Here is a 21,953-nt window from a genome sequence, read left to right on the forward strand (position 1 = left end):
GTCTTAGTTCAGATGGCAGGGAGGGCTATCTGGAGGCTGGCACCTTCCCCTTTGGCCATGCTGTCACTGGGAGGTTTTCAAAGTCAAGGAAATTTTATGTCCACTTGCAACTCAAAGAAGATGTTTTCTCAGAATTCAGCATGCCTCCTTCCTTTGTGAAGCCACAGGCTCCTTTGCAGGTAGAGGACACTGGATTTCTCAAGAAGTCTTAATGTTCTGCATCAGCAAAACTTTATGTGATATAGAGACAAAGCATGTGGATCCAGTCCCAATATTAGAAAAAATTGCTTTAACTTTGTTAATAATAATAATAAAAATTTCTATCCTGCCTCTTCACACCAGTAAAAACATACAATACAATAAAATAAATCAACAAATGGACATAATAATTACAACATAATAACTATAGTAAAATACAGTTAAAATCATTAAAACAGTCACAAGAAGAGGACATCATGGGGTAGTCATTAGGATAGGCCAGTGATGGCGAACCTATGGCACGCGTGCCAGAGGTGGCACTCAGAGCCCTCTCTGTGGGCACATGTACCATTGTCCCAGCACAGAGTTTGTTACCAGAAAGCCAGAGGGACATAGCACTTTGCAATAAATAAGTGGGTTTTGGGTTGCAGTTTGGGCACTCGGCCTCGAAAAGGTTCACCATCACTGGGATAGGCCATATCCATGTGAGCGACTGAGTCAGTCATTCAGGGAAGCCTGTTGGAGGCTGAAGCCTCAGACAGCAAGGTCCCATGCACTAGATCTCTCTTAGATCCCCCTGTGATGGCTAAAATGTGGTATCTTGGAATCCAAAAAGCATCTAGGGGTAGCAGTGTAGGCCACATAGCAAATCCAATAACAGCCAAACAATGATATGAAGACCAGAAATAGAAAAGACATTGGAAGCCATGGGTGGCGCCTGGGAGGAAAGTGAGTGAGGCCAATAGCAGTGGCAAAAGCAATAGCAGCCTCATTTATGGACCCCTTCATGCCACCTAAGCCAGTGGTTCTCAACCTTTGCTCCTCCTCGAGATGTTTGGGACTTCAGCTCCCACAAGCTCCAGGCAATAAGAGAAATGTTTAGGAATTTGGGGTGTTGGAGTCCAAAACATCTGGAAGACCAAAGGTTGAGAACCAGTGGCCCAAGCAGTCTCTCAGTAGCTTGCAAAGTGTAAGCTAATTGCCCCCAACAAGCTGGGGACTCATTTTAGTAGTGACCTAAAAGGATGCCAGGCTGAGTCGACCCTGAGCCCCTGCCTGGGATCGAACTCACAACCTTGTGATTTTGGGAGGGAGTGGCTGCAGTACCAGCACTTAACCGCTGCGCCACCAGGGCGCCAAGGGCTCCAGCGCAGCTCGACGCGGAGGGGGCGGGGCCTTTGGGGGGCGGGGCCACTGGCGTTGCCAGGAGACCTTTGGGGGGCGGAGAAAGGGGCGGAGGAAGGCCGAGAAGGACGGAAGCCGAGAGGTCGCGTAGACGAAGCTCTTGGTCGTCCGCTCCTGGCAGGGCGTTCGGCCTTCTTGGGCGCGTGCGTGGCGGGAGGGCGGCGGCGGCGGCGGCGGGAGCGGGAGGTCGGGGCCAGGCATGGAGCGCTGGGGGGCGGCCGCCGCGGGCTGGGCGGGCTTCGGGGGTGCCTCCGCGTGGCCTCCGCGCTGGCCGGCCTGGGAGCTGCTGGCAGCCTGCGCCGTCATAGGCGCCCTGGGCTGGCTGGTCCGCTTCTGGGAGAGGAGGCCCTTCGGGCGACGAAGAGGAGGAGGCGGCGGTGGCCCAAGGCCTGCAGCCAACGCCGTCGCTGTCGGAACGCCGCCTTCGCCGCCGCCTGAGGAACAAGAGCCCCCCCGGAAAGGGAGCCCCTGTCAAGGTGAGAGGCCCAACGGAAGGAGGAGGCCAGGGCTGCTGCTAGCGCCTTTGCCCTCCGCTTTTAGCGCCCTCCGGAGACTCGGGCGCCGCAGAGCAGACGCCCCTTCCCCAGGCTCCGAAGAAGGCCGCCCCGGCGCGGGTCCTTTGCGCAGTGCGGAGGCAGCCCCGCTTTCTCCCGCTGGGCTCCCACTTTGGGCCGAAGCTGGGAATGGAAACACCGAGGAGAAGAAGGGGCTCCGAGCGCAAGGCGTCGCCGGACCCAAAGGCCCTCTGAGCGGATCCTGGGATTAAAACCAGCAGATCGTGTGTGTGTGTGTGTGTGTCTATGCCTATATATAGAAATATATATGTGTGTGTGTGTGTGTGTATATATATATATATATATGTGTGTGTGTGTGTGAATATGTGTTTTATATATATATATATATATATATATATCATATATGTATGAATATAGGTGTGTGTGTATATATATGTGCATATATATGTATATACTATATATATACACACACATATAATATATATATATGTGTGTGTGTGAATATGTGTTTTATATATATATATATAATATATATGTATAAATATATGTGTGTGTATGAATATGTGTTATATATATATATTTCATATATGTATGAATATATATGTGTGTGTGTATATATATGTATATATATATTTACACACACATATATAAATATTTATGTGTCTATATAAATATAGATATATGAAGTGTGTGTGTTATATGAAAACTATTGAACAGGACATTGGAAAAGGATGGGGGGGGGCTTCTGCGAAGGGTTTTGGTTTGTTAAGGCCCGTAACCAAAGGAAGGGCCTTGTGTGCTTTTGCAAGGAGAGGGTGGACCTATTGTAGCAAAAACAAGGGTGTTTTCCGTGTGTTGGTTGGTTTCCCATCTCAAGGAAAGCACTAAAAATGCACAAATCACCGACACACACAAACTCCCGGAGGAGTCTAGTGACTGTAAACTATAGTCCACTCGGGTTTGGGGAGACAAAGGGCTTTTTAAAAACAGTTAGACAGGGTTTCTGCCACTGCCTTGGTGCCCTTGCTCTGGAGCAGGCTGCACTTTTGATTTTCATACGTCTCAAATGCTTTCCAACATTGGCCTTGTCTTTCATACAATTGCTTATTCAGTTGTTTAGCTGCATTTTGATTATCCAGATTGTTTTTTTTTTTTAGCCACATTGAGAGAAGTGTGGGATATAAATAAGCAAATGGTCTCTGCATTCTTAATACATCTCGGCATGCTTGCTGTTTCTGCACTCTCCATTTGCCTTTATTTCAGGGGTGTGAATCGTGTGCCTCCAGAGGCTGTGGGTCTGCAAATGGAGCGGCGCACTTGTGCCGGCCACTTGCGCCGTCATTGACGCCGCTTTGTGCCTAGACCGTGAGAGCTGGAAACTTCCGTCCCCAAAGCTGCTGGAGGACTGCATGGTCACCACTCCTGATTTCTAGCCAAAGCATCTTACAATTGTTGAAATTAATGAAATCAACAAACGAGGTCAATATTTTCATTTTACTAGTGGCACATTGAGGGTTTTATGACCGCTTTTGAGCCATATTCCCTAGTTTTTGTCTCCACTGCATTTATAACACATATGGCCCTCCACATGCAGTTTTTGGGGCTCTCTGGGCATGTTCTGGAGGAGTTTATTCCTGACATTTTGCCAGCAGGATCTGTGGTTGGCATCAAGATGCTGGCGAAACATCACAAATAAACTCTTCCAGAATATGGCCACAGAACCCAAAAAAACCCCCACCAAAAACTATGGAGGCCGGCCATGAAAGCCTTTGACTTAACACTTGTGGTTTTGATTAATATGTTCTCTCTGCTGGAAAATTGACCATAGAGTTGTGCTGGAGAATCTAGATGTTCCTAGAGAAAACCCTTCTCTAGGCTTTTGTAGGTCCTCCGTTATGATTCTTTGAGAACCTTTGGCAAACGTCGACCATAGAAGTCGAAGGCTTTCATGGCCAGCATTCATAGTTTTTTTGTGGGGTTTTTTTCGGGAGGGTGAAGGGTCTATATGGCCATGTCCTAAAAGAGTTTATTCCTGACATTTCGCCAGCATCTGTGAAGATGCCAGCCACAGCCGCTGGCAAAACATCAGGAATAAACTCTTCTAGAACATGGCCACATAGCTCGAAACCCCCCCAAAAAACTATGTTGACCATAGAGTTGCACTGGAGGACCTGGAGATTGCTAGATAGGTGTTCTCTCAGGTAGAAAGAATAGTGTTTTTTATTTGCAGTTTTGCCACATTTATGGTGGTCCTTCACCCCTAACCCCAGCCACTGTGGAGGGACCACTGTATATACCTATAACTAACTAAGTGGTATGTGTTACCTGTACCCTGTTTGTTATTTTTAACTGTCATCAAGTAGACTTCTCCAGGTGACCCTATGAGAGACCTGCAAGTCACCCTGTTATCATCAGCCCTGCTCAGGTCCTGCACACTTAAGGCTGTGGCTTCCCTGGTTGAGTCTCTCCATCTGGAATATGGTCTTCTTCTTTTCCTACTGCCTTCTACCTTAACATGCATTATTGCCTTTCCTAGTGAGCCATGTGTTCTCATGATAAGGTCAAAGCATGACAGTCTGAAACGACTTGAAGCCACTCAGCAAAGACAGTCTCAGTTTAGTCATCCTGGGAGTTTGCAAGGAGAGTTCAAGCTTGCTCTGGGACCCCTTGATTTGCCTTTTTAGCAGTCCCAGGTATCCATAGAACTCTTCTCCAGCGCCAGGTCTCAGATGAGTTGATTTTCTTCCAATGAACTTTCTTCACTGTCCAGCTTTCACAGCTGCAGATAGAAATGGGAAATACGATTGCATGGGCCATCCTAACTGCAGTATAATGTGATTTATCTTTACACTTCTGGATCCTGTCTAGTTCCTTCATAGCTGCCCTTGCAAATCCCAGTCGTAGAAATTTTCAGTAGAAATTTTTATTGTTAAAAGCTAAAAGCCGTCACAATATAAAATACATCCTAGTCGTAGAATCATAGAGTTGGAAGAGACTCCGAGGGCCATCCAGTCCAACCCCTGCCATGCAGAAACTCTCAATCAAAGCATCCCTGACAAAGCAACTTTTCTGATTTCTTGACTGCTGTCTGCATCCATATTAATGACTGAGCCAAAGTATGGGAAGTTGTGAACCATTTCAGTGTCTTCATCCTCTACTTTAAAGTTAAGTAAATAATCTGTGGTCATTATTTTTGTTTTCTTAATGTTGAGCTGGAAACCTGCTTTTGCACTTTCTTCAGTAACTGTGCCAAGTCTTTGATATTTTCTGCAAGTAGCATGGTTGTTAAAATCGATGGAGGCCTCGACACACCCTCCTCTTTTGATGTCAAAAAACATAGGCTAGGTGACCCTTCAAAGACCCTGAATGTGGAGCCATCATCACAGCCAACCCCTCTCATGGAGGCAGAGCAGAAAGGAAGCTGTAGAACAAAGGGATGCAAGGTTTGTGATAAACACAGCACAGGAGATCCTTTGCAATGAGCCTCTCCAGCTTGGAAATTGCCATCCTTTCACACCTTAGTGCCATCACCTTGGAAAAATCTCAAAGCAATTTCATACACATTTCAAAGAACATCAAACAAAATCTTTTGGTCTTTTCAAACCCCTTGAAATCTGCCCTCAAAGGGAATTTTGGGTATAAATATTGGCTTGTTTTGCTTCATTCTTTGGTTCAGAAACTCTTGTTAGTCAGTCTTACTGAACACTTCTGCAACTGTCCAACCCTTCCTTGCTGCGGGAAGCTCAGAGTTTCCCCAGGATCTGCTGCTTTTGAAGACAAGCTTTGCTCAGGTGTAGTATTTCTGTGAAGGGTGTTTCACGCCTACCCTATCCTTCCCCTCCTTCCTTCTGATTCCTTTAGCCTCTGCAGTGTGTATGCGTATGAACGTGTGTGTGTGTGTGTGGCTTCCTTCAATAAAGTCTTATTATTTGGAACTTTGCCTCTGGAGTCCTGTAGCATTCTCACCTGGTATAGCTAGTAAAAGATCCCATGGGCTGTCTACCCTCAGCCCCTATCTTTGAGCTAGATACATATTCCCCTGAGTGACTAGTTTTTTTATAGTGTCCTTCAGGATAGATAACATGGTGTCATCTGCATATCTTAAACTGATGATCCTTCCTCCAGTTTTCATTCTTCTACTCTTCTGAGTCTAATCCTGCTTTAGATATGTTCAGTATACAGGTTAAATAGATAGGGTGATAAAATGCAGCCTTTCATGACCCCCTTGCCAATTGGAAATTAAACTGTTTCTCTGTATTTTGTCTTGACGGTAGTCTCTTATCCTAAGTACAAGTCACGCATCATGAGAATCAGTTGTTGTGGCACTTTCTTTAAGAGCCATCCATAGTTTTTCATGATTTACACAATCAAAGCCTTTGCTATAAAGCATTGTCTGATTTTGTTCTGAAATTCTTTGGTGTACTCTGTTATCTGATGTGTGTTTGCAGTATGATCCCTAGTACCTCTTCCTTTCCTGAACCCAGCTTGGACACCTGGCATTTCTTGTTTCATATATGGTAAAAGTCTTTGTTGTAGCATTTTGAATATCACTTTATTTGCATGGGAAATTAATGCAATGACCCTGTGGTTACTGCAATCCCTGGTGTCCCCTTTCCTGGGGATTGGGATGTAGATTGAGTGTTATACACTGCTATTGCTAAGTAATGATTGCGTCGTCTCTGTTTGTGTTATTTCCTCTTAATTGAAATTTAACTTGATATGTTTCTGTAATTTTTTGTGGTTCAAAACTTACTTTGTCCGGTGTATCACACATTATCTTGAATCATCAAGATCAACATACACACTAATACCCCACCCCACATGGGCACAGAGAAATGTTGCATGTACACACCCTTCTACAGAGTGTTTCATATATCCAAAAAGGATATATATGTATACACACACACACAAAAGTTCATGCTGCAGACTTTCACATTTTTGATGTCTAGAAAATAATACCTCATTTTTACTGTGTCAGCGTACATAGTTACTATGCAATGTATGTAAAAGAAATCACATACTTTATCCCCACTTCCCAGTGCCTCTCTTTCCTTGTGCCTCTTGTTATTTACAAGCCCTGTCATAGCTGTTCTTTGTTCTGTGTTGTGTGTATGGATGTACTGTTGGCCCTCTTTTTTCATGGGGGATCCGTTCCGACTGCCCCCCCCCCGAAAAATGAGGCTCGTGCATATTTAAGCCCCACAGGCTTGAATGGGGCCCCCCTGTGCATGCAGTCTGGGTGCGCACACCATTGGTAATAGCGGAGGTCACCTCTCCACAGATATTCAAGGTTGTGGATTTCAGATCCATAAGTTAGGAGGGGTGACTGTATAAGGTAAATACACTCGTCCTTCCACATTTGCCACTTTGGCTTTTGCAGATTTGTTATTCACGGATTTTTATTAATATGTTCTCTCTAGGAATCTCTGGGTCCTCTAGCGCAACTCTGTGATCAACTTTAACCAAAAATTGCACTGAAGGACCTAGAAATTCTTAGAGAGAACACCCCACTAGGGCTTTGTAGCTCCTCCACTGCAATTCTATGGTCAATGTCTGGCAGATGTTGACAACAGAGTTGCCCTGGAGGACCTAGAGATTCCTGGAGAAGTGTTCTCTCAGGTAAAAACATAGTGTTTTTATTAGTTGCTGTTTTTCCACATTCATGGGGGTCCTGTGCCCCTAATCCCAGCGAATGTGGAAGGACAAGTGTATTGATAAGATTACCATACTTGTTTTCAAAATATTAATGTAAAGCTCTGTAGCCCCAGAAATATAGTTCAGATGCCAATTGTAATTTTTTGATAAACTCATTTTCTGTTCTTGTTTCACCTTACTGTACTCACATTGAGTGCAAATAATGCTTCCCACATTATTTTGGAAAGCCAGAAGCAACTGGGCTATGTTGCTAATTAGTATATTTGATTTTATTTAAAGATAACAACATTATTGAAAATATTCTGGATTGATCCATTGTTTGAGTGGCATCAGGTGATTGGGAAAATGTGTCCCTTCAAATATTGTTGTATTACTGCTTCTGTTAGACTTCAGTAATATAGCCAAATGTAAAGAATCAAAGGAGCTGCAGTCCAGGAACATCTAGAGAGCCCATATTTCCTACCCAGACGTACCGTGCAGCTACTGTTTATTTCTGTTAGTTATTTTTTGTCACTGTTCTGTTGAACTGTGAACTAAGACAGTCCTTAAAGTCATTTTTAAAAAGTAAGTTGCAGTTGGATCACTTCACCAATGTTCCCCCCCCCCCCCCCCGTAAAGGTACTGTGGCTGAGAGCCTGTTGTTTAGTCCCATCTAGATCAGACCCATTCAGTCAATTGATGCATGGTGGTCAACATGTAGATAAAGCTAATACAGTCACTCCTCCTTTTTCGTGGAGGATCCATTCCGGACCCCCTCACAAAAATGGAATTTCGCATATATTCAAGCCCCATTGGCTTGAATATAGGTGCGGGGAGGGCGCCCCATTCATTCTCCCTCTGTTTGTCCCTCGCGCATAAGCAAGGGACGCGAGTCCAAAGACCATGAGAATGGAGGAGGACTGTAGATTCAATGGGTCTATTGTTGTCAGGACTAAACTAGGATTTGGGCCAAGCTGTGGTAAATATATATTTAATTTCATCTGGTAGTTGAGGGGAATATTTTCATTGTTGGTTTAAAATTTCACACTCTATCTCTGCTTTAGACCTAGTTTTGCAGAGATCACATTGTGAGGCTAATAGCAGTGAGGTTGTCTCTAGCTAAAGCAGAGTCCCCCATCCTTTTGCCTGACTGGGAGGGTAAAGAATGGCTCTTTCCCAGAAATCACTGGAATAAAGGAAATTTCCAGAAGATAGAAGTCAAGAGATGAGTAAATAGATGGGGCAAGAGATGAGAAGATGAGAGAACTTCTGTCTTTTTGCTTTTTGGTTTTCTACACATTGTTCGTTGTAGGGAACCAGAAAAGATGGAGGTTACTGCTTAGCAACTTCACCCTCCACCCAAGAGATATCTTAATAAAGAGAGGACTCAAGTCACAACAGCTTTAAAATAAAGTGTCATCAGCTGAAATCTATTGGTTATGTATCCTTTAGGGAGGTTTAACATTTGTCCCATTTGATTTATGCTCTTTAATAGCAACTTATATGATTTTAAAAGTTCAGCTTGTAGTATTTTACTTTTCTGGGTCTCCTGAAACATACATGTTATTCCTGTTAACCATGCTACCATATAAGGAATGAGAGGGAAGGAGACTTTTCTGTTATTTCAGCCTGGACAAGGTCTCTTGAGGGTTACAACTGTCCTGTAGTCCTATTGGGGAATTAGCCTGGTGTAGAAACCTAGGGAAACGATGAGGCGGTATAGTCCTCCCAAAGAGTAAGTTAAACATGCAGGGCATGTGACTAAACGTACCTGAAATTCCACTTGTTGAGAATACAGATCTTTTTATTCAATAGTGAGGGAATTAAGGTAGAGGAGAAGAAATCCTATTTATTGAGAATGTAGGATTTCAGCCTGTCTCTTCTTTTATCATTCCTCCTTCATGTCATGTTTATTTTCTTTTTCTTTTATAGTTCCTCCTTCATGTCATGTTTATCTTCTTTGATGTTTTTACCTACTTGCAGTTCTGTAAAAAAGGGTTTTTGCTCTCTTTTGCTTTTTTTCATCTATTCCACTCAGATAGCGGAAAACTTTGCCTCTTTGCCATTCATTTGGCCTCACTTTTTTGACCGAGAGCCTGTCAGTATGGACCTGTGATTATTTTTCTGTATATAAATTTAAGGTTTTTAAGATACTTCATGAACATGATTCTTCCCCCAAACTGATGTGCATCCACTACAGCTTACAGCCATTCCCCTATTAATATCTATTCATCAAGGCGCTGAATTAGAAAAATCTAAATTCTCAGCATTGACTCACAGTTGGGAGGTTTTCTGTCTTGTTTTGAGCCTTCAAGTGCAAATAGGGCCATCACAATATTATGAAAACATGCCCCAAAATATAAAGACAGAATTGAGCCTCTCAATTTCATTACCAACTGTGTTGTCTGTCACAGGGGCGCGTTACAGACCGCCGGATTGCGGCGGTCTGCCTCCACCTCCGCTTGCAGCGTCCAGGAGCCGCAGCGTCCAAACCGCACGGCTCCCGGACGCTCTGAGGAAGGAGCGCGGAAATCGCGCTCCTTCCTGGGCCCCGGAAGAGACGCCACGAGGCACTAGCCGCGCACTCGCGGCATCACTTCTGGGCGCGAAGTGCGGACGCACAGCATCTGCTACATCAATATGGCGGCGGCTGTGTGGAACGGCCGCCGCCATTTGTCACGGACTCTGTCCGTGATAGGGTTAGGGGCGTCTGGAAGAGACGCCCCTTTTTCAAACTGGGACGTCCTCAGGACGTCCCTAATGGCGGTCTGTAACCCGCCTTAGTCATTACAATATACCCACTGAAATCATTGAGATTTAAATTAGGGATAACTGGAATCCCATAGGTTTTATTATATCCACTGTAAGAGTGACTTAAGTCTGAGTTCAGTCCCCAGTAATTTTAAAATACTGGTCTTGTACATTTGCTGTTGTTTGCCTTCAAGTTATTTCTGACTGTAGCGACCCTAAGACAAACCTATCGCAGGGTTTTCTTGGCAAGATTTGTCTAGAGTGGATTTGCTGTCACTCCTGATTATCACCCCTAATAAAACCCCTGTTGAGAGAAAGGTGGGATATAAAATAAAATAAAACAAAAATAATGTGATGAAAAGGATCTGTCCTACTCAAGTCACAAGAGGAGGGAATTGAACCTCTTGATAAGTTCTTGTGGGTGGAAAACTGTAGTCAGTCAGGCAGAGGGAATCTTCTAAGTCCCTAAGTTTTACCCTCAACTTACGCACAAGTCATATCAAAATCCATAATTTTGGCCCCAAAACCTACCCTCGACTTATATATGAGGTCAACTTATAGTCGAGTATATACGGTATTTGTAAATGAAAAATTAGAGAGAGGCCCACTTATGTGCTGTTTTTCATATTTCCTCTATTTTAGATTTCTGTTCACTGTTTGGAACAGAGCTTGGCTATTTTTTTACCTCTGAAAGTTCTTTAAAATCATGCCAGGAGGACAAGATTTATTTTCTTTATGTCCCAGTAACCTGTTTTGAATTATTTATTTTCTTGAGACCACCAGCAGTAAGATTATGTCCTTAAAAACAGAAGTTACACCGTTGATGGTTTCTGACTTATCCCACCAATATGTTCTGGTTCCCTCTGCTTTGATTAATTTCTTCCAGTGTGCCTTTTATGGTTCAGTTCTTGCTTCTCATTCTATTTTTAAGCAGGGAAGCAGAAGCATGTCTGTAATCTCCTGCCAGATGCCTGATGGCTGAGATGTGAAATTACACTTAGTATATAGTATTATACTTCCAGATAGCATTAGAAGCGGCACCAAACTGAAAGAGGTTTAAGCACACTCCTTGTTGGGGCTGGTTTGTTTTTCGCTAAATGCTCAGGATTGTGTACTAGTTGCAGTGTACATGTGAAATGAATTATTTTACTTTGCATGAGTCTTATTTTTATATTCTTAATTTGTTTATTTTTGTATCGTTAATATTCAAGAAATGTTTCATTTCCTTAATACGCTAAAACATATTAGTCTTTACCTACAGTCTTACCATCCCTACACTTCAAAACAACTTTGGTTTTCCAATTATTCTGATGTTGTTTTGGTACATGGATCTGTCTCATGCAACCTGCAAAGAGAGGGACTCACAGAGAGTAAGTGAAATATAATTCTACAGTGTTGCGATCCCACACCCAACAACTCTGACCCTGACAGATTGCCTTTGCAGAAGTGTAGCATTTGACAGGGGAGGGGGGGGGAGTCCCCAATTCCCTCCTCAAGTGGGAAAAAATGTAGGGATAGACATGTCACCTGTACAACAAAATACAACAAAATCCAAAATGTTGTACCATGGTGGTGATACAGGGGAAACATAGCTTGAGATGTTTCCTTAGGTGTCTTTTATGATACTCTCCAGGGAAAGTCAGTACAGATAGAGACCTTCAAGTTGTGTTAGTAATACAAATCTTTGCATTCAGCAGAATTCCCAGTGTTCTGTTACGCTGAAAAGCAAATGTTGTGTTTATCAATATACCGTGTAGTCTCTGATCCTATTTTTTAAAAGATATTGATTAATTTTTAAAAAGACAAACAAGACAAACAATAATACAACTAGTTACATACAATCATACTAACTACCCTATTCTTTAAATACTCAATAAAAATAATAATAATTCATCCTCCCTCCTTCCTCTCCTTCTCCTCCATAAAACTCCCATCTTTTGTGATCTAATTCTACTATACATGTATTCCATCTAAATAATTCCAAATACACCCAATCATAATCTATTTTAAAGCTTATTCACAGGTAAGTATAATTCTGCTATCCTTTCATCTTAAATATGAGAGGGCTGCAAATAGGTGTAATTGACTTGTGTCAGTGGGGTAAGGTGTGTAAAGAATGGTGCTTAGGCATAGGTTTTACATTCATAAAGGTTTCTGTAAGTAGGTTTAGGAAAGATTGTTAATTCTAGACATTTAACTTCCCATGTTCTGAATTTCTTCATTTGTTCAAAAGCTTATTTGTTCCATAGGCAGTGGTACACTTTCCTTTCCTCAGCAGTTGGCACACACAGATGAGAGTGCCAACTAATTATTTGAGGAGCTGGGAATTGAAACTACAAAATGCAGATATTCTGGTCCGCCTGGTTGTAAATGGCTTGTGTTAACAGCCTGATCTTCATGAAGCAAGTACAAATTATGACCAGAAGCAGCTTCATGCAAACCTCCCCTGTTACATATAGTTAATTTTATATTACTAGTGGATAAGCAATCATGAGATCACTTCCAGTAAAGAGTCCTGCTAACATTTGCTTCTAGGCAACTGATAAATGTGTCCCTCATTCCTCTAAGATAGCAAAACATATTCTCAAGAGTTGCTTTTAGCAATGATTATTTTTATTCATGGGTTTAATAAATTACCTTAGTTCTTACATAGAGTGCCTGAGCCATTTAGTACAGACCTAAGCCACCTGAAAAGCCTAGAAAAGGCCCAAGGGCATACTGGAGTGGGTGCAACTCTTCAATGGTGCTTCTAGATTATACATTTCTTGGTTGGCTTAGCAAGTGAAGTACCAGTTCCTCTCTTCCACATTAGTGCAGTTTATGAGGATGAGTAGACAACATGACCCACATTTGAGTCAGTAGTGTAGGAGCCCATTGAGTAATATTTAGAAAATCTTGGTTTTCTGGTTGTTGTTTTTTTAATGTAAGTGCCAGCAATTTTCTATTTTTGACATTATATTTTTATTTTTCATTTATTTAGAGGATTTATATCCCACTTTTCTCCCAAAATGGTATTCAAGATGGCTTAAAATAGGATTACAATGATAATTCAAAAATAACATAACCATTATTATTAAGTAAACAAACAAACAAAAACCTAAGGCCCAAATCTAACTGCTAACCCCAGTTAGAGTGCATCATTGAATCAACTGGTGAATAGTAAGTCAGGACTCATATAAATCCCATTGCTTTAGTAGGTTTCAGTACTGCTGTTGTACTAGCAAATTGATTTAAAACAGCAGAAGCAGTGAAACACAAAACAGGAGCACTAACCCATTAAGTTAAAGAAACCAGGTAGATTTTTTTTTTTTTAAATAATCTGATAGTTGAAGCCCAGGGAAGTGTACGCCAAGTGAGCAATTCTGTGGGGAAAGTTGGAGGCTTTCTTTCTGGTTGCCCTCCGGAAGGAACAGCTGCAAAAGCACCTCCAAGGAAGTTATTAATGCATGAACAAGTTCATATGCAAGGTGTTTGTACTCCTTTACGGGTGTAAAGATTACTGTGGTATCGTATATACTAAATATAGCCTTTAATCTTTCATCTTTACTAATATGGTAGAAGGTCTGGAAGCCATGCCCTATGAGAAGCCTGGAGAAGAGAAGGTTAAGAAGTGACACAATAGCCATGTTTAAATATATGAAGGGATGTCATATTTAAGAAGGAGCAAGCTTGTTTTCTGCTGCTTCGGAAACTTGGACACAGGCAACAGATTCCAAGTACAGGGAAAAAAGATTCCACCTAAACATTAGGAGGAACTTCCTGACAGTAAGAGCTGTTTGAGAGTGGAACGCACTTCCTCGGAGTGTGATGGAGTCTTCTGCTTTGGAGTTTTTTTTTTTTTAACAGGGGCTGGATGGCCATCTGTCAGGAATGCTTTGATTGTGGTTTCCTGCATAGCACAGTGGGGTTGGATTAGATGGTCTTTGAGGTCTCTTCCAGCTCTATGTTTCTGTGATTGTATCTGTGTAATTTTGGATAAGAATGAACCGGAACTTCCAGAAAAAATCTCTTGAGTCCTTCATACTAAAAATGTGTTGGGCTGACCCTAATATAGATAATTCACATTGATCTTTTTTCCTCTCCAGGGTCATTAACAATGGACACTATATTGTCACGGTTAAAGCAACTAACTCCTGATGAACTTCGAGAAGAAATTGTCAGAGCTGGTCAGAAATGTGGACCTATCACGCTAACCACCAGATCAATTCTTGAAAAAAGATTGGCTCAGTCGTTACTGGAACAGCAAAGAGGATTAGAGGCCGAAACTCCCATATTGAATGGTGTATCCAGAACTGCTAGAGCTGATGCTAGCCAAACTGAACTCAAAAAGTCCTTAAGGAGTCAAAATGGGCATCTAAGCTCTTCTGAAGATGGTGATTTTGGGTATAGCATGGGCTTAAACCCACCAGAAGAAGAAGCCCTGATGCACAAGACTGAAGTTGACTCTCTGATATGTTCTCAGACTATGTCTAAGATGCCTCCGCTGTACTACGGCGTATGTCCAGTTTATGATGATGTGTTGGCAAGAAATGGTAATTTATTTTTATTCTGGCATGTAGTGCCATTGAAGGTTAAAGTCAGTGCAGACATACCTTGCATGAAAAGAAAGTATTATGCAAGGAACTTAGATAATGAACTGAACTTTTTAGCAATGATAGGTAAAATATTTATGTCGTATCTTTAAGTGACCCAACATTTATCACAGTGAAAAAATAGTGTCAGTAGTACAAAATAAAAAAATGATGTATTTTGTCATATGGCATGTTTTGTACCTTTGTGTGATTCCCCTCCCCTCCAGAATGACATTTTATAATTTTTTTTAACCGAGCAATATTAGTATGCAAGGTATTAATTAGTAACCAACCAAGTATACTCCAGTTTGTAAGTAAACAGAATGGAAGTTTGGATAACCAAGCAGCCTTCAGTAGGTACTGCAAACCTGGAAATGTGTGAATTAGATAAATTCTCCAGGATGTGTGCTCTTCTGAATTATAATTCATAATGACCATGGTGACAAAATAGTTCTTCAGGCAAACTCAGAATACTTCAGGCAAATGACACCTCATGTTGCAATTAAGTATTTAGTGGACTAATGTTATTCATGAGAACATACACATCTGAGGAGAGAAACAAGGAAAACTCTGCAAGTTGTAAACTTCAACAAAGAATAAGTGTTGTTTCTCTTACTGTTTTGTGATTAATTCTTGTCTGTTCTTTGATTTCTTAAAACCTTTAATTCAGGGAATTGTGTGGCCTTGCAGATGTTGTTGGACTACAGTTTGCAACATTGCTTCTCTTTGGCTATGTTGGCTAGAACGGCGCATAATTCCTACTCATGCTTTAATTTGTCATTTCAATTATTCTTAGCCATTTTGACTTTCCATCATAGGTTACATATTGAAGTAAATGTTAGCCTTGACTTGTAAACAGAATGGTCTTAAGTCTTGTGCTTGTTTCCTTTTTATGTACATCCATGAGGACACAAAACATAGATAAAGTGGGCCCTCGGTATCCGCGGGGAAAAGTTGTCAGAGTGGGAGAAGGTACAGATAATGGTCATCCTGGTGTGCATTTTGGGCCAAATGGTTTATTTGCTAGGCAAACAATTCTAGTTTCTTGTATGAAGATACTTTGAAGCATACACTGAGCCTCTTGAAATCTTTTTTGTGTCTGGTGTCTTTGAGCTGCTTGTTCCTCTCACTCTAGAGCAGCCTTTGCAATTTGGTGGGCTGCAGGTGTTTTGGACTACAGCTCCTATAATCTTTGACCATTAGAAGTCTTGGCTGATCATGATAGTGAGGAAATTCTCTGGAACAACCCTGATTGACAAAGGCTGCTGTAGAGGGAGGGAGGGCAGGCAAAGAAAACAGCAAGTTCTGGCAAAGATTAAGCATCCCTGAATTAAACATAGCTTAGGTGACAGGCACAAATCTCAAGACCTTTTTGCTTTTCATCTGCTGCTGGAAACCTCCGCTGCAAGGACAGGGATCTTGCTTGTTTGTGCCAATTTTTCAGCTGATTAATGTGTTCCATGATGCTAGAATGTGTTGAGAGAATAGGTATTTACTGTTGCTATTGCTTCTGCTGTTTTTCTGCTTCTCCTCCTCTTCCTCTTCTTTTAGAAAACAGTGATGTGTATAGTGGCACTGGAATGTATTTGAGAAGTTTCAGAAGAGTGTTAATAACATTTGACTAAATGTCTGAATCACCAAGCTATGGTGCTTGTTGGCCCCCGATATCCATGGACATGCTATCCATGAATTCAAGCATCCGTAGATGGCAAGCCTGCATTGTCCCCAATGCTGCCATTAGAGACAGCCCCCATTGTCATGGGGACACGTGCAGGAGGCAGCACTGCCATTAAGTCTCATTGTCCCTAACATGGCTGGGGCGCCACTGGGGACAACAGGGGCTGTCCCTAATGGCGGTGCGACCACATGCATGCACTGCCATTTGGGACAATGGAACTTGGACATCCTTGGATTTTGGTATCGGAGAGGGGGGGGCAGAATCTCCTACAGATACCAAGGGCCAATTGTAATGACCAGTTCAGCAACTTAGCAAGCCTTGGATTCACACAACACTTGACCCTTCTGGCATGACTGTAAGGGAGATTGGAAGCTTTAATTTATTTTTGCTTCCACGAAATCCAGTCAGCAAGATCTCTCTCTGGCTTTTCTTCGCGAACAAAGATTCAGGAAGGACTCATTCCGCGCTTTCTACAAGCGCGTTGATGACTAAAAAGACCAATCCGAGATAAGCAAGTCTAGTTGTAGAAAGCACAGCAGAAAGTCTCTTTGGGTGATGTTTCCAAGTTGTGGTTCTTTCTGCGTTGTTGTTTCTCTTCGAGACTCATTCGGCATGAGTTTTCGAAAAAGGCTGCAGCATCATAGATAGTGCGTCTCCATGCCTCCCGATACGAGGCCAGACAATTGTTGGTGATCGATTTGGCCAAGCCTGAGATGTTTCAGGGAGTCCTTGTATCTCTTCTTTGAGACGCCCCTCTTACGCTGACTCATGGCGAGTTCACCATAGAATACTATTTTTGGGAGGCGATAGTCCTTCATCCTGGAAACGTGTCCTGCGCAGCGCAGCTGCGTCCTCAATAGCATGGCCTCAATGCTAGTGATCCCTGCTTGCTCAAGGACAGCAGCAGTCAGCAAGATACGCTTCACGACAATGGGTTTATTACAGCAAGCAGGATCCAACTTTCATGTCATAGTTTGTCCTGAACCAACATTCCTTGACTTACATAACGTGGAACTGGAGTTAGGGCCATAGCTGAAACAGATATTTCCAGAATCCTCACTGCCGTGCAGGTTGAGTAGTGTATTGGTTTTCACAAGCTTTGGTCTCATGAAGACTTACACAGATTGTGGGAATCCAGTTTCCTGTTATGTCTGAACTGAAGCTATGATTAAATGTGATCCTGCTTTTGATATCGCTTAGTTATGATAAAACTTGCTCAAGGAAGCTTCCCCCCCCTCCCCAAAACGGTGTCACTTTGGAATTATTCACAAAATTGTCATTGTTCACAGTGACTGAATTTCACCCTTTCCCCTGAAAGTAAAATTTACCAAGCTAATCTGATTTGATACGGGTATTTTCTACTGCAAATCGCCACCATGTTAAGTTAAACTGAATTTAAAAATAAACGTAGAAGGCCAGGTTTGTTGAAGTCATAATGTTTCCTTGATAAGTGTAGCTATAGAAGGAAAGTAATGTGCTTCAATGGTCTTCTGTTCCAGAAAGCGTGCATGTCTATGAAGATAAAAAGGAAGCCTTGCAAGCTGTTAAAATGTTAAAAGGCTCACGGTTTAAAGCTTTCTCAAATAGGGAAGATGCGGAGAAATTTGCCAAAGGCATATGTGATTACTTTCCCTCTCCAAACAAGTCCTCTTTATCTTTGTCTCCTGTGAAAGTATGTTCAGTATTCAGCAGAGGTAAGTATAGGTTTAAATATTCTCTAATTAAAATATTTAAATGTCTTTGGGGATAGAGGCCATTTTAGACTACGCACTGGCAGTAGGAATATTTTTGCTTTTAAAAATAGTTTGAGCTCTTTATTATGACGAGGAACATGGGAATTCCTGAACAAGTTTAAAGACCTTAAGTATTAAAATTAATATTGAAGCATTGTTTCATGCCTTTGTCTTAACAGTGCAAACTAGGTATATACAACACCTGCATTTATGAGGGCCTGACAGATACTTTTGTGAGCAAGAACCACCTAATAACTACAGTATCGTTTTTATTTTGATAGATGGCCTATGCTCTCCTGAGATGGAAACAGTTAATAAAGAAAGAGCCAACAGTTATAAAAGTCCACGTACACAGGATCTTACTGCCAAACTTAGGAAAACTGTTGAGAGAGGAGATGAAACAGCATTCTTGGAACTTATCTGGAGTAATCCTCGCTATCTCATTGGCTCCGGAGACAACCCAACAATTGTACAAGTAAGAGAACACTCCAGCTTATGCATAAATGCAGTATGGATTAACCCCTTTTTTCCCATGTCTGTGCTTTTTTCAGCATGCTCTCACAATCAAGTATCCTTATAACCTCCTGAATTCCAGTTCGGTCTGTAATAAAACAGTTACTATCCATGACTTGGTTGTGGATGAAGGGGCCAAACTGGTGTGTATTACAGAGACCTGGAAAGTGGGACATTGTGGCCTGGGTCACTGTATAGATTAAATCTATGTCACACATGTTTTCCAAATGTTGCAGCCAGTATTTGCTTTGAACACTATATATCTTTCTTTTCCCTAACCGTGGCCCAGCCCCTAGTGACAGCATGGTCTGGCACAGACATAACATTTCCAGTCTTTTGACCATGGTTAAGAGCACTTTGCAGGCTATCTTCTTTTCCCTTTCCTGTTGCACCACACACATTCCTGCTGCCGTTCCTTTTCAGACCTAATTACAGTATAGCATTGTATCTGCACCAAGGTTACTGTTTGCTTTAAGCCATATTTTAAAATGTTGTGAATAAAGTTGTTAACCTTGATGCAAATGCAGTCCTGTACCTTGGCTGGAAAAGGGTATGCCTGAACTGATAAACATTGAGCCATAAAAGAAAAGTGATGGGATAGTCATCTAGTAGTTACACCCAGTTAATTATGACAAAAATATATTTCTTGAGTGTGCTGTATTGTTATGGGGCTTTATTAGTAAGTCACAGTCTTATCACTCCATTTTTGCATCTATAGATAATGCATACCAATTCTCTTTCTAGAACATCAGGGTTTTCCCCCTGTATCCTAAAAATTGTCAGCCTGCTTGTATAGAAGTATTTGACTAAATTTTGCAGCATTAGCTTAGCATTTCATTGTATGACAGTCCAGGTTTATAAAGCCAGTTGTACTGCACATCTTTTTTTTCATGTCAGATTTGAAAAGATTCTTCCTGTAAGGATATTCCTTTTTATTGCCAAATAGTAGTAAATAATTCAGATTTTATGTCTTCCTCCTCCTCCTCTTCTGCTACTACTACTTTTATTTTTATTTCTTTAGGAAGGCTGTAGATACAATGTCATGCATGTTGCAGCCAAAGAGAATCAGCCTGGTATCTGCCGTTTGCTGCTTAACACTTTGGAAAACCCTGAATTTATGCGGCTGATGTATCCTGATGATGACAGGATAATGTTACAGAAGCGCATCAGATACATAGTTGATCTTTATCTTAATACACCAGATAAAATGGTGAGCTTTGTATGTCCTCTGGACCTTTTTGTTATTAATCGTGAAGTATATTAGTTGCCTGTTGTTTTCTAAGAATGTCTTGTATGCTTAGGTACAAGTTAGCGATACAATCCTATACATAGTAAGACTCACTGAGTTTAGTTAAATTTGCTCCATGATAAGTATAAAATTGGAGTCACTAATGGCTTGACCTGTCCTAATGATTTCAGTGGAAAAGTGGAATTGATTTTCTCTGAATCTAGTCCAATGTATTCTGTCATTTAGTCTGTTGTTCTAAGCTTACTTAATTAGTCTGCCATTTTAAGCATACTTAATTAGAGGCATGTTCATGGAAACCAGTGCCACTTACTGCCTTACTAACAGTTGGATCAGGCACAGCAGTAGTAAACCCTGAAGACTGGAAATAGCTAGCATACAGGATCTTCCCCCACGAATTGTTTCTTTCTTACCCATATCCCCAACCTTCATCAGTGACTCTTGGTTATGGACACATATGTACTTTGGGGGGAAATTTTACTGTCAGCCACATTGGAAGCTTGCTGTCAGGCAGTACGTAAATGTCTTAAATACAGAAATATTTAGTGTCAGTTGTAGGGTTCCCCCCCACCTTCCTTTGATAATTCATTCAAATATTTCCTGCTATTTCTCTGCAGAGGAAGCATGCAGCCTGTGTCCGATTTATTTTCTCTCTCGATAGAATTGTTAGAACATATAAACAGCCTGTCTTCTCAAATGTGGGGTAACCTTTAGAATGATGCCGCAATAGTTCAAAATGTACACAAAAAACAAATCTACATATTTGCTAAACTTTTTTGTTTAACTTGTTAATGTTGATTCAGATATTCACAAACAAAATTAAAGTTTTTAAAATTAAGAGAGATACACAGAAACAGAAGGGCATTTCTAAATGCACATAAATCCTTAGCCAAAAAATATATATGAAAAGACGTGTTTTGTTTTTATAGGGATTTGATACGCCACTACATTTTGCTTGCAAATTTGGGAACTCGGATGTTGTTAGTGTCCTTGCTTCACACCCAAATGCTGTAAAGAATTTACCAAACAAGTATGGTCATACTCCAGCAGAAGTAAGTTGCCCTTAAATATGCATTAAATATTAAATATACTGGTCACCTGAGAACCAGCAACTGTATACTTTTTGGACTGGTGAATTATTAAAATAGCCATTTTATGAAGTACAGTGACTTGATAGTGAAAGCAAGAAGATGCTGTCTGTTCTCTCTGTCAAATGCATGGATAGTATGAATGTGAAGCACCTGTATCTTTTTACTAACAATGTTATGTTTTTCATAACAGGTAGTTTGTGAAAGGAGCAAAAACAAATCTGCAGATCTGAAAGGAAAAATCAGGGAATATTTGGAAGGTCTGTATTTGGAACATTAATACTGTGTCTTTGCTATATATGGAGGTTCTACAAAGGCACTGCCAGACTTTAGTTTCCTTCTATAACTTTACTGGGTGTGGCATGTTGTACAGAGAAATAAAATAAAATTGAATAAAACTGACAAGGGTGATTAAGAACTAACTGGTTTGTTATTAAATAAACAATGTTTATACATTAAATTTTGGAAGTGTAAAACTTAAAAAATTATTAGAAATTTCAAAACACTAAAATACGCTTATGTATTTCTACTTTAAGCCACCCCAGAATCTTAAAACCATTTTCAATTCATTTTTATTTAGGTCAGTGTTATGTACCGCTCTTCAGAGCAGAAGATAATGTCTCGGCACCTGTGATCGGACCACCTTGGTCTCCTGATCAGGCACATGATATCCCACATGGTTCTTTACCAAGATACGTTGGTAGCCCTAAAGATCCTGTGTTGGCAGTGAGGGCTTATGTAGGCCCAGTGAGTCCTTCCAAGGTAATGAAAACCAAGAAAAAAATTGCCCCATTTCTTCCCTTGTTTTACTTGTAAGGTACAGTAAGATGAGTTGAAATGT

General features: G+C 41.3%; 1 protein-coding gene across 1 annotated transcript in view; it reads left to right on the forward strand.

The window, feature by feature from the left end:
* The first annotated feature begins 1,582 nt into the window (after window positions 1-1,582).
* The window catches only part of ANKLE2 (ankyrin repeat and LEM domain containing 2), a 34,117-nt gene continuing 13,746 nt past the window's right edge, over window positions 1,583-21,953 (forward strand). The window contains exons 1-8 of the mRNA XM_089490042.1: window positions 1,583-1,859; window positions 14,369-14,815; window positions 18,032-18,226; window positions 18,547-18,740; window positions 19,800-19,988; window positions 20,954-21,076; window positions 21,306-21,372; window positions 21,693-21,874. Of these exons, the coding sequence (XP_089346168.1) occupies window positions 1,583-1,859; window positions 14,369-14,815; window positions 18,032-18,226; window positions 18,547-18,740; window positions 19,800-19,988; window positions 20,954-21,076; window positions 21,306-21,372; window positions 21,693-21,874 (1,674 nt within the window). The remainder of the gene's footprint in view (window positions 1,860-14,368; window positions 14,816-18,031; window positions 18,227-18,546; window positions 18,741-19,799; window positions 19,989-20,953; window positions 21,077-21,305; window positions 21,373-21,692; window positions 21,875-21,953) is intronic.

Source organism: Sceloporus occidentalis, unplaced genomic scaffold (genome assembly GCF_023333645.1).
Source record: "Sceloporus occidentalis isolate IW3139 unplaced genomic scaffold, rSceOcc1.0.p SCAF_41, whole genome shotgun sequence".
Classification (NCBI taxonomy): domain Eukaryota; kingdom Metazoa; phylum Chordata; class Lepidosauria; order Squamata; family Phrynosomatidae; genus Sceloporus; species Sceloporus occidentalis.